The sequence below is a fragment of the Diorhabda sublineata genome, chromosome 9, assembly GCF_026230105.1.
Source record: "Diorhabda sublineata isolate icDioSubl1.1 chromosome 9, icDioSubl1.1, whole genome shotgun sequence".
Classification (NCBI taxonomy): Eukaryota; Metazoa; Arthropoda; class Insecta; order Coleoptera; family Chrysomelidae; genus Diorhabda; species Diorhabda sublineata.
In genome coordinates, this window is record NC_079482.1 from 23103505 (window position 1) to 23117636 (window position 14132).

The 14132-nt window shown below is 31.0% G+C and overlaps 1 protein-coding gene across 2 annotated transcripts in view; it reads right to left on the bottom strand.

Annotated features, from left to right (window-relative positions):
* Nucleotides 1–5584: 5584 nt before the first annotated feature.
* The window catches only part of LOC130449044 (amyloid-beta-like protein), a 176897-nt gene continuing 168349 nt past the window's right edge, over nucleotides 5585–14132 (bottom strand). For both annotated transcript variants that reach the window (XM_056786685.1, XM_056786686.1), the window contains exons 5-10: nucleotides 13056–13447; nucleotides 11474–11767; nucleotides 10566–10756; nucleotides 10156–10486; nucleotides 8635–8832; nucleotides 5585–6690 (exon numbers count right to left, since the gene is read on the bottom strand). In XM_056786685.1, coding sequence (XP_056642663.1) covers nucleotides 6430–6690; nucleotides 8635–8832; nucleotides 10156–10486; nucleotides 10566–10756; nucleotides 11474–11767; nucleotides 13056–13447 — 1667 coding nt within the window. In that variant the 3' untranslated portion in view covers nucleotides 5585–6429. The remainder of the gene's footprint in view (nucleotides 6691–8634; nucleotides 8833–10155; nucleotides 10487–10565; nucleotides 10757–11473; nucleotides 11768–13055; nucleotides 13448–14132) is intronic.

The following is a 14132-nucleotide window of genomic DNA, read 5'->3' on the forward strand; positions in this document are numbered from 1 at the left end:
AAAAATTAGCCTTGTGACTTACAGGTATTCAAATTTAAATAAGATTTCTCAAAAACATTAATTACTGAAATAAAGAATTAAAACAATATATTAATAACAATAACTAATAGAGTATAGAGGTAAGGAGAACCATCTCAGTGTATCAAAAGTGTTCGTTGACAGGGTGCAAATTAAGTTAGCGGTTTACTAGAAAGTAGAAAGAATTTACAAATAGCGCCGGAAATTATTAGAGTAAGATCGTAACTTGCATTCTTCTTTCAAATTCATAATTATTTTAACAATAAATTTACAACAATATAATAAAAAAGCGTGTTAATATCAAATTCGGTGATCAATATAGAAACACCCTGTATCACAACTCTATAGATTTATGTACGTGGCGTACTCATGCATATACGTTTTTTGTATATAATTTTTTAATCTACATTTTTGTCTGATATATTTTCATGATAAAACTTACCTTTGCTGAAAATCGCGAAAAAGTCAAAATTTCAAATTTTATTTTAAGCAATATTACCGATTTTATGTTTGGTGGGAATTCTTGTAGCTTTATTTTTATTTTTGGTCTAATTTGACCGGGCTATTTCTACTATTTTTTTTTCTGTGTATCATTTAAACTGTTGATAATTATAAATCCTTTTATGGTAGGATATTGGATGAATAGTAAAAACCACACTCTAGTAAAATATGATTATTTCTTAGAAAATAGATAAGAAGAAACAAAGAGTTGATATAATATGTAGGAATAAAAAGATACAATAAAATAAGTTAGTTTTTATTACATTAAATTTAAAATTACATGGCCACAAAACATATAATAACTATTCTAAATGAACTAATCTATCAAGATTAGGTAGATAAAGGTACTAATAGAAATAACACAGCATTTTATTCAAAAATGAGAATAATAGGAAATTCAATTAGTTACATTATGATATTGGGTAAAAATATTTTACAATTTTTTTTATGAAAATTGTTGGGAAAATACTAATATGCACACCAAACACGCCTTTTGTTTTATCTAGCGAATCGCTAGTGATTTGAAACAGTAAAAACATAAAAACGAGGTACCTTAATGCCTAAATAATTCAAGCTATCAATGGAAAGTTTATTTTAACATTGATGAATCACCCACTAAGAGAAAATAGAATAAAAAATTTAAAATCCGTAATATATTAAAAACGTTTACTTATTGTTTATAATAATCGAGAACAATCCTTATTAAATACGAAACTAAAAACCTGGACCGCCTTCCTCTATAACATAAAAAATAGATCAAATCATTTTATAACTTAAAATGTCTTTCCATCAGTCTTGTCCAAGATATGTGATTCCAAATTATTCTAAACATTATAAACATGATTTCATTAAATACCAAACTTTTTTTATCAACCTGCATCGCTGATATCAAACAGGCCTCCACGAAGCCATTTTGAGTTCACTGTTGGTTGTATGTACATCGTAGAACTTGTTTAAAGTTGTGGAATTTGGTAGTTATTTAGTTTTCTAAATTTGATAAACGATAACCCACGCAAAATTCATCAACAATTCTGTGATATATTCAATAAGAGCTGGTGCGTTTTCGATCATCAAAACTGACTTTAGAATATCAAAACTTATAAAAAACATTGTGAAAAGCAACAAAACAAAAAGGAATTAACTAACATTGAAGAAAACAATACAATTCATACACTGGGTGACGTCATGAACATAACTTCAAAATGTGAAACTTTTCTCTTTGTTTTACGTAGACGAAACAAGATTGAGGTGATACTGTATTTTCAGTTTAAAGCTCTAGATGGGCCTGGTAATATAAATAGATATCAATTTTGCAAAATAACGCGATTTTGTTATAAAAAAGATTTGTGATTATGATAAAAAACAGGAATTTTTGTCATCCTCTACACAATCCCGACCTCGATTCTAGCGATTTCATTTGTTTGACATCTGAAGTCTTTATTTGGCATAGTTTTCTCAATAACATACTAAAATTTTAACGATATCGGAGGGGTGTAACTTAATCTAGAAAATAATTTTACAAACAATCCTCGTATATATGCAAAAGGAAAAAAGTAAATGAATAAATAGTTTATGATTTATAATCACCTTGTGACTAATTGTATTGTCTCTCATGTCATTGTTATAAAACTATGTGTTTAATAATATGACTGTCCAATTTCTCTTTCGAACTTTTCAAAGTCTAAAAACACTTATATAATGATACAGCACCTAAATACAGTCATAAATATTTTCTCTCAGAGGGTAATAAAGCATTTAACAATGTGAATGGGGTGTATTATCTACAAATGGTTGAAGTAAAACAAATTTATTGATAATGAAAGTAATATCAATACCTATCGGATGTAAATGTAACTTTTCAAATAAAAAAATCATTATAAGAAAATGTTTTAATAGATATATTGCCAAATTCATTCCGTAGTATGTAGTACAAAGTTAGTTTTCATTTTGCTGGCTATATACTGATATAGTAACAGCTGCGTTAATAAAGAAAAAAATAGAGACCAGTGAATTTATTTTATAATCAGTTAAACTAGATTCATAACGAAACAATCTTTGTTAAACAGCAGTTTATTAGAGACAAATACTAGGATTTATGGAGATATAATCATTTGTTTCTAAATTAATCTCGTCCCCCTCTCCAATTGCAGATCCAATAATTACTTGAATATTAGGTTGAGTGCCATTTTTGCGCCAATATTGAACTAACCTATGAACTGATGAAGTAACTTTCCAAATAATGTCTAAATACAATTATAAAAATACTGTGTAACCTCCCAACAGCACAAAAATTTTATTGAAAATCATTTCTTTGTTCCAGTTTTTGATTTTGAAACTAAATTATACAATAATAAAATCAAAATTTCCTTATTTCCATACCCACTATATGTCATAATTTTTGTGTTTCAGAACCATCTCATTTGTTAGGGTATTAAAAAAATTGGATTTTATGTTTCTCCTTTTCAAATCTTAATTTTTTTTATAACTTCATATTTCCCTCCAACTCCACGTTTGTTTTGAGTTGATAATTTTTGTTTGCTCCATTTTCTTTCTTGCTAAATTAATTTTTATGGAAAAGTTTGTGGTATCCATATTGACTACACTGTCTACTTCTACAATAACATTCACAACTACATTGTCAGATTCTTCCAGTCGAATATGAACCAGCGACCTACGGATGGCTTGAAGAACAAGATATTGTAGTTGTGACTGTTGTATTTGGTATCCACTTCTATATCACCAGCATGTTGTATATGATGACAGGTGGATTCTACTTGTACTTTGTTTTCTCTTCAGCAGTAGAATAAAGCACTTAGGTAAATTAAAATTTTCTTAAATACTATAATACTAAAGTACATCCGCCTCCTGAAAATATTGATTGTAATAGTGCAAAACTATCTTAACTCTGCCTTTTTCTGTCTCATAATACGGAATGAATACAGGAACAATTATGTTTATTTACCGTGGTTGGTACTATTCCTCCCAAAAATTATTTTTTTGATCGTATCAAAACAAAATATTATTCAGTTTTTGAACTTTGCAGATGAATAATTTTTGGAAGGAATTGTTTTATCTTGTGCTATATTAATTAAGACTGTCATTTACCTATTTTTTTAAACTCGAGAATATTAATGTCAAAAATTTATAGTAATGTTTGAAATATAAAAATTATAGTTATATATTATTGCTTTTATTGGATGGTTAATATAAGCGAAGGGAAAGTTTTTCCAAATATGTGTCGGTCACTGGAAAGATTCGTTTTCAATGATTCATTAATAATTAGGTTTCCTTTCTGTGAGGAAAAGTAAGAGAGTAACTTATTTAACGTTTTGACACAAATAACACCAAAATTGAACCAAAAATGTCATTTTAAGGGTGCGTACTCATTTCACCAATTGACAACATTGGGTGAACAAGATGAGGGGCCATTAAAAAATTGTTCTATGTCAATATCGTTTCATTAGAGTTCACTAAGATGAGTAGTAAGGAAGATGTTAATTTGGTAGCTGCAACTGATTTAATTATCGATTCTTGTACATTTAAAAAAGTGATTTTGTTTAAAACATGTAAATGTTTACCGAATACCAGTGATTTTATCGAAATATGACGATATGAAAGTTTAAGAAATTTCTGTACCGTAAATTGATATTGAAACTGTTTTAATTGTCCCTACCATGTCTAAAAATACTAGTTCTTGATACGTTCGATCCATTTTTATCTTCACTCCACTCTATTATTAGAAAAATATTTTAAACATCAATTCAAAAAACTAATATAAAAGTTTTGGTTAATATAAACCACAACGACTAAAGTTAAGCCGGAATCTGAAATGCAGTTTCATAAAATTCCCGTCCTCACCAGCTCAGGGTTGCACCCATACATATCGGGTGAGTAGTGAGCTCGTGACTATTGGCGGTATAGTTATCGTCGCGGATCATAATACATGAAAGGAAGCCAAACCTACTTAATTAGTTAAGATCTGTTTTTAACTCAATCTCAGTTTGTGTCTGTAGTAACCAAAAACTCTTATTATAACTCGATCATATCATTTTTCCTTTTTCAATCGATTTTTAGAATATTTTTAAGCTCAATACAGATGTAAATCAAGTACCTTTTATATCCTTATTAAGTCTTCTACACACTAGTAGACGGGTTGCGCGATTTTGGACAGAGACGTGTCTAAGGTTGTCTATAAACCAATCTCCGTCTACGAGCCTTTTGCGAAAGCAAAAATTGCAGGTCTATGGTCTCCCGACAGGAATGGGAGACTTCATGCAACGTTAGACATGTTGCTCAACATTTTGACAGTGTAGATGTCAATCGAGTCGTCTCAATCTGTCTCCAGCTACTGAGTGGCTGTTTATGTGTTCTGCTCTTGGTGTGGTTCTTTATTTTTTGTTAATAGAACGCTTTGTAAAGATGTGGTCGAACGAGGTTTTAAAGCTGATTGAATATTTCCAAGCATCATTGTTTGTGGGATGTTACAAGTCCCAGCTACAATATCCCGGGTAAAAAGGTGAAAGTGTACACAAATAAACGACTCGAGTGATTCACCGATGAACTGACGATTGATAAAACATTCATTGAAGTCCCATCAATCGCAATTGTCAATGTAATTGATCGTCTCGGGGGTATTTTAGTTCATAATGAATCAACAATTCAAGCAGTTGGGTATAAAAACAGATTAAGGTCGGTGTCTTATGCACACGTTTTCCGATGGTACGATGATTTGATGGGGATCCTATTTGTTAGAAATTTTGGCGCGAATTTTCATCTGAATATTTTTATTAATCCACCGAGTTGAATTTTGTTCACTTTTTTTCGATATCGAACGGTTTTTAACCTTACTTTTAAAGTATCTATGATACTTTTTGTTTAGCTTGGTTATTTGGATTTGGGATGTCAGCTATTGAAAACGTACCATCGGAATTCGAATGCGCGAAAAAATGATGGAATATTTTCTTATAGTTCATAGATTATGACAAAAAATTTGGATTGTATTAATATAAAAGTGACACTTATATTCAAGAGTTGATTAAAAAATTATAATTTGTGAATAAAGCTGATAAAATCTTTAAAAAAAAGCGACTGTACAAAAGCTTGTCGATTAACATGCATTTTTTTATAATCTAATTTTTCATTAGGTATTAAATATGGAGGGTACCATATACATCTAGCAACTAATATAAATATCGTGGACGATCGCTTGTTTTTTTTTGTTTTTGTTCAATTTCTATCTAATATCGCGTTAGTTTTTTATGGTATATCGTCCCGACATATATCTCGCTATATAAATGAATACGTTTAAACATTGGACTGTCATATGCAAAAATTATTACTTCCTATTCAAGTTTTCATAATTTTTTTTTGTTCAAAATATGTATATCTTATTTTGCATATGTAGAATTATTATCGAGTTGCTTATTTAAGTACAATTAACACACAATTAATGGAATGATTAGGATCCCAGTAGCATCAAAAATAATTATACCAGTCAAAATAGAGAAAATGAATGGCAAGTTCAAGATAATTCACTGATAAAGGGCTTAAATCGGCTATTACAAAAAAAATGAAAGCTCTATTAGAGTTATTTTAACCTCGAAAGTCTATTTTGACCGGGGCAAATGTCCAAACTTAACAAATTCACCCAATAAAATATGTTTCTTAACAAGCATGTCATACCTGAAATATTTATTTTGCCGAATGCTTATGTACACTAATAGAAGAAAAACGGTTTCCAATAATACCACAACTTTTTTCTTACAAAGAAAGTTAATGAATCATTTTGTTTGAATTTTAAATATTAACATAGTTATTAAGAAACAGTATTTTTCTTTCAAATAATATCATAAATTATGTGCTGCCAGGCAAAAGAGAATTTTCGAAAATATCGAACTAAAATACATCAAATTACTCTTTCACTTCAAAATATTTGTAAGTCGGATTTTCGTAACCATTTATTTGCATATTGGCTACGTGTCTTTCTTCAGGAGTTGCTGCTTGATCAACTTCCACAAATCCTTGACTTTGAGGTGATCTAGATGTCTTACGTCTTGCTACAGCCACTCCTACTACTATAGCTGCCATCAACGCCATTCCGGCAAATGCTAATGTGAAATAGACACTCTTACCATCTTTACGGCTATATATTTCTCTTCTTACAGAGAAAGTCTGAAAATAGAAAAATTATATTTGTAAAACCTGTATAGGCAATTTTCTCATGAATTTATTTTAAAGAATATAAGAAATGTCCTTGCAAACTAGAATATTGGATTCAAAACAGAAGTACCGATAAAACTTTAGTAATATTTTATTGAGATTTGAGAACCTAACCTTTACCTATAAAAGAATCTCAACACCATCTCCTGAAAAAATATTGAGCAACATTAAAAGGAAAACAACAATATTTAGTAATCATAATATTTTTTTCTAATTTGTTATTTTTTCTTAGACCTTTCGATATATTAATACTTCTAAATGTTCTTGATTTTATATTTTGATAAAGTTAAGTCGAAACGTCAATTTTTTTATCATTCTCTCAAAAATTAATAAAAAAACTAATTTTAAATCAGAAGAGACCTAAAAACAAGAGCATTTAGAAGCAGTAATAATAATAATTATGTCAAAATATTTTGCAAAGCGATGCATTGTCGTGAGTGGTCTCTGTATAAAATATGAATGTCAAAAAAGCGATACCGCTCAGTATTCTCGTGCCCGCCGCATGGAATGTCGTTCTTTAACAACCAGCCGACCCAGCGCCGATCAGCCACGTAGCAAGAGTAGCAAATGCTAAAAGATTCGCGCACCAATACCTATTTCTATCAGACAGTTGAAAAAAATTGGATAAGTGTAAAATATCTTACATGCTCCAAAGATCTTAATATGGAATACGCCTTTTATGAATCATTAATGATCTACATTTTCAGATATTTGGGCAAGAGCTAAATATCTTACCAGATATAAAGAATACAAGCAACAGACATCAAGACGAATCAAGCAAAATGCAAAGTACCACCTCATCAGCAGCTCTACTACACTCGACGACTTAGGAAATGTTATTGACAGCAGCATGAGTCTCTGAAACTGCAATTTCATAAACTTTTATTAAATAATTCTTTAGAGTCGTATTTCCCAAACACATATATTGCTTTGAGAATTTACTAGTCTCTCATTCTGACTAACTGCAGTAGTAAACGTTCTTTCTCAACATTAAAATGGATAAAAAGTTGAGGAAAGGACCAAGAACAACTTAATTATGATACTTTGATGAATATAGATTTGCTAGAAGTAGATGATATTGAAAGTGTTGTCTCCAAATGTATCCGTATTAAATCCAGAAAGGTTTCACTCCAAAAATGAATTAAAATTAAGTTAATAATAGAAGGAAACTATTTAAAAATCCGATTGCATCATATAGAAACTACTATTGTTCTCAACATTTGAATACTAAACGTTATTTATTGTTGAATTTCTTGTTTTTATATGTTTTATTAAAACTATATTTATTTACTAGTGGTTTTATTTATTAGTACTTTCATTATCAGGTTTACAAGCTACCATGTTTATCACTGTCCTCTTTTCTTCTTTTTTATTTTTTGACGGGACCAAAACTAAACAACTAAAAATGCAACAAATTATCAAAAAAAAAATGAAATATTTTAGAAAATGACTACAAAATGTTTTCTTTATGGTAAAATTAATCAACAATCAGGACACCACTGGCGGTATAAGAATTTACGGATTTTGCAGCGTTGCTGGAGAGCAACTCTTGTGTTATTAGGTATGTGCTCCAATACTTGTGACTCAAACTGTTAATCATGGTTAATAAATTTTGAGTGGACTATTGGAAATTGATTGTTTATTGAGTGAATGATACATTTTGGAACATTTCCAGCTCAAATTATACGCAGGTAAAACACTTTCACATAACAATAAGTATCACTTTGGATATCGACAATCTTCATTATCAATTTGACAAGTACAAGTGGAGTAAAATAGATGAGTCCAATGTCAATACTCTGAATCTGAATAAGTGGTGATAGAAAGTCTAGATTATTGTCGATAAACATTTTAATAGAAATATGTGGATATAAAAACAATTCAATCGTTACTTACAGGTTCTCCATGGCTGATATCATGGCTCATTACATGTGCTACTCTAATGATATCTTGTCTATGACTAGCTGCTTTGGCGACTTGTTCGACGGCTTCTTGTACTGCAGCGTCATCGACGTTACGATTATCTGAAGTTGCAGTTATGGAATTGCTCATTATTTCAGCGAAAGTTATGCCTGATGTTGGTTGTGAGGTTGTCTGCAAAATTTTTATTATTTTAATTAGAAGATATTTAAATATAGACTTATTAGGCGGACTCAAAGAGGCTGTCACCGACGAAATCATCAATAAAGTCCACAAAACAATTACAGATAACTATAACGTGCAACTGATTGAGGAAGTTAGAAAAATAAAGAAATCAAATGAACGTGTTGGACATATCACTAAATAAGATTTTGGTATACGAAAACTTTGTCCAAAATAGGTGCCGAGCAAGCGCACAAGCGACCCAAAACAAGAACGAGTGCCTTGATAATACAACATCTGGTATAGGTAGAACATGGTATATTAAGTTTGATCTACCTTTCTGCACTCTATATATTAAAGCATTTTTTAAACTGAGCTGACATGAGATATCTTCACGAATTATGATTAGAAAACATTTGGTACCAGTGTTTGATAATGGTAGGACATAATATTGTTCTACTTTTTATTAAGCCATATTTCAAAGCATTTTTCAAACTGAATTAACATTAGAAGTCGTCACGATTTCTCTATTTATCTTCTATAGTCTAGAAACTGTTAGAGATTTGTTTAGTCTTTTATCAGAAATTCCTTCACAGTGGTTAATGAACAAATTGAACAAGAAATGAAATAATATTATGCAAAGGCAATATAAAATTTCTGTGATTTAGCAACTCAAAATTCAATTAGATTGGTGAAAAAAGACGAGGTATCATTTCATAATGATAGAACATGGTATATTGAGTTTGTTCTACCTTTCTTCAATTCATATAACAAAGTATTTTTGTTAACTGAATTGTCACAAAAAATCGTTACGAATTCTCCGTTATTTCTTCCATAGTATGGAAACTGGTGCCTTTGAGGGATAATTTGAGAATTGCACAAGGCTTGTTCAGTCTTTTATCAGAAATTCCATCATAGTGTTTCATAAACGATTTGACTCTACATTATATCATTTAATTTCCTTGATAATAGAAATGGTAAAACATGGTAAAATAAGTTTGTTCTGTTTTTTTTTTCAATCTATATTATCAAAACACTGAGCTGACATGAGGAAGGGTCACTAATTCTCTGTTACAACTTCTATAGACTGGTAACTAGCACCTGGTAATTCGAATAGTTGGATTCATATCAGGGCGGTACAGTGGTTGTTTGACAGGAATCAAGTCTTTTATTAGAAGTTCCATAACAATGATTCAAAATAAATTTGACCAAGCAATGAAATGGAATTATGGGACGCAAAATAAAATGAAATTATATATTAGCTTCCTTAAAACTATAGTTCCCAATAATATACAACTATCAATAATAACAACATAAGAACATTATGAAACTTACTGATGTCTTTTCCTCCGGTAATGATTCATCTTCCATATCTTCATCATCAAAGTTGCTAATTTTTTTTCCTAAAGCTTCTTCAACTCGTTTCTTTTCTTCTTTGAGTTCTAACTTTTCCTTTTTCCTTTGTTCTTTTCTTTCTTTTTCTTGGATCCTTTGACGTTCTCTTTCTGCTTGTTTAGTGGCAACTTCCGTTTTATATTTGTCTAAAATGGCCTGTTCGGCATCAGATGTCATAGCTAATAACGAACCTGGCGTTTCATCCTTTGATCGTAATGCTTGAATGTAATCATCCATCAATTGACCAATTTTAGTTGCCAATTCGGGATACCTTGAAAATAAATACACGATTAAAGTGCGTTAACAGAAAAAAAATTTGAAAAGATATAAATAAAAGTAAAATTACGTACCTTTGTAACATTTGCATGCTTTGGTTCACCATTCTGTCAATATCAGTCAAACGTTCAAGTGTCCTTGGTTGTTCTCGAGCAGCAGCTTCTATACTGTTAGCCAAAAGGTGACGGTAGTGGCTAATGGCATGAGCTCTGTCCTTATGTAAAGATCTCAGTAATTTTTGAAGACATTTTTGAACACGATGAGTCTAAAAACAACAATTGAATTCATTATTTTCACAAAAAAATATTAAATCATCTTTAATATCTAAAATAATCTTAGAGACGTTAGAAACAAATTATTAAAGAGATAGATATCAAAGTTGGATGGAAGAGGCCTTTCCAAAAACTGTGTTTGATTAATTTATTGATACCAAATGCCCGCCAAAAACTAGTGTTTGTGTGTGAATAGACACTCTGCATTTTTAGTTGTTTTATGTGCACATAATAAATAATTTAACTCTAGATGTGTGTTAGGATGAATATGAGATGCTCAAATGATTTTTTGACAGTATCCTGAGTACCACAACTGTTGATTAAAGGGAAAATCTGTTTAAAAGCGTGCAGAAAAGAAACTGACGCTCGCCCGTCGAAATTCTTGAAAAAAACTATAGTACCAACTTCAAAATAAAAAAAATGAGACACCAAATACAATATTAACAAAAAATTACATAAAAAACTGTATAAATATGGTAAAGTATTCAAAAATGTAATAAAAGGTGAAGGAATTGGCGCAGGATAATTCATTTTATCAATGGTTTGTCATTCTTTTAGATCAATAGCTTACAAGACACAATGAGCTTAGAAGGTAAAAAAGAAAATAGACAAGAAATTAATAGTACTGGAAGTCATACATGTACACACACTACTACTAACTAGAGAGCTTGATAATATAATAAATAATAACTGAGTGTTCTTCAACTTACACTTGGTGGTACATCATTTAAAGCTTGAGTATAACAGGTCATAGCTTCTTTCTTTCTCTGGTTAATGTGGGCCAATACTCGCTGTTGATGCATAGCTGCTAGTTGATGTTTTTCAGCATCGCCTTCTTCTTCAAGGGCTTGAACTGTTTGTTGGAATCTTTGAGTCATTCTTTGTTTAAATTCATCGGCTCCTCGGGGATCAGTCTGTCGCATATCTTGGTATCTTTCTTCCAAATCCGACCAATCTTTCATCACCCTCGTTACTTTTTCACGGTGAGTTTCTTCCAAACGCTCCTGTAAATTATTATTTTCTACTATTCCCAATAAAATGTGATTTGTGGATAACAATATAGAGAGAACGATCATTTTCATTTATAATAATGAGGTTATTAAAAGGATCTGTCCAATATTTGTCTTCATTAATCAACAGGGCTGAATGTGAGTTATCATATCCTTTCAAATGGTTATAATTAAAGTACGAATGTTGTAATAATGAGTACATTATACAACATTTGAAGATAACATATTTCATTACTAACAAGTAATAACAGTGATGAACCCAGAGGTAGCAAATTCCTTGGTGAATCGAGTCATGAATCAACTGTAATTAATAGACGAGCGAGCCCTTTATTGTTATCAAAGATATATGAAGTAGATTTTCAATGTGAGCCAGTTTACATAGAAATTCGTAGAATTCCAAGTTCCATGTAAACGATTTGAGGTTAGTTAGATAACTTCCATATATTATATTGGGGGTTTGGATACTCCTTATTAGAAGGTCGTTATGTCCAAAAAGATGCAACTAGTTAGGGTCGTTATTTCTTATCCTCAAATAACAAGAATTATTTTGTGATATTCTTGCAATAAAAAACAGAAAATGGCAGGTAGAAGGATTATGTAAAATTATCCGATCTATAAAAGAAACAAGAAATTCAATTTTTCGGAAACTTGGTACAATTAATAGTTCAAAGCAAACTAATTAAGTTTCACTGGACAAAATACCCCAAAACCTCTTAAAACCCGTCAAAAATACCTCTCAAATGTCCGAATTTCCCTGAGAGGAAAGAAATTAGTTTTGGCCAATTGTTCTGAAGCTTGGAACAGTTATAGTTCAAACCACGCTGTTTGAAAATCTCAATGTATTGTCAATGGGGTAGGTAAGTTGCATAATTAACTTGAAAAACATTCATCCGTCAACTAAAACAAGATGAAATAGCCCAGGTCACTTAAAGCAAGGTTGAACATTCCCGACTACTTAAGGCAAAGTTAGAAGTCCAGTAAATTAAGGCAAGAATAAATTCAATAATCCCGGCCACTTAAGGCGAGGTTAACAGTCCCGGCTACTTGATGCAAGGTGTAGCAATCCAGTCAACTGAAATTGCCTGAAAATTAAGTTTTGACAGCCGTAGAAAAAAATTTTGTCGTACGATTTTTCTAATTTTGCTATTTTCTAAAAGAGCATGAACAAATCTTGTAATTCTTGGCAACTACACGGTTTTCTTCCATATTAGAATCTATAATTCCTATACCACTCAGTATATTGTTTATATACAGTACTAAAAGTAACATTTGTTTTACTTACTTGCGCTTCTTTATAACTTTCATGTTCATTCCTAGGATCGAAGTGAGTGAAATAAGGATCTGGTGTGGCGACTGTAGTTGTTTTTTCAGTAGTTGTAGTGGTTGGTGTAGTTGAAGGTACCGTAGATTTATATCCTGAGGTAGTACTGGACGGCGTCGTATCCCAGTCAATGTCTTCATCATACATATCATCATCGTCTTCGTCGTCTTCATCATCAATAGTTGGATCATCAGAGAGCTCTGTTTCATCTGCGAGATCATCTAGATCATCTTTATCAATATCTTCGTCGGATTCATCGTCGTCATCCTCATCGTCGTCGTCAATATTGTCGAAAACTTCTTGTTCTTTCTTTAATATCGTTAGATCGATGGGTTTCTTTGGTTTTAGGTTATCTGAAAAGATATAAATGGGTTTATAATCGCTAAGAAAAAATATGTATATGAAATAATTGATGTATGTCTGAACCAATTAGATTTCTTGAAATTAAATCAGTAACTGATTGACAGTTCTATTCTTTGCTAATTGATTCACGAGTTTTCGCAACAGTTTAGATAAGATGTTTGGTCAAAAATCTTTTGAAAACATAGAAAAACGGCACAAAGTTTTCAATAAGTACAGTATATAATCAAAAGTTCATATAAACTACTTCGCATCAACAACTTGGATTTGTTATGGAAGATTAGGGTTCAATTATGAACGGCGAAGATTATAAAGAATGAAAGTTGCTGCAAAATTAAAGCAGTTCAAGTTTATTCATTACTTAAGACTCCTTCAAGAGCAATATAATAATTCTAACGCTTCTCTGACTTTTCGATGCCGTGCTTGTAGAAGGATTTGTATTTTACTTCAAAATAGGATACAGTTTCAGCAATTGTTTCTTCATTTGAGCTAAATTTCTAACCAGCGAGCATTTTTTGATCATCAGCGAATAAACAGTAGTCACTGAAGGCCAGATCTGGACTATACGGTTGATGAGGAAGCCATTCGAAGTGTAATTCGTTCAATTTAATGATAGTTATGATTTCATGAAACAGTTGTTTTCTCTTCGGCATATGGAGATATTCGATGAACAATATT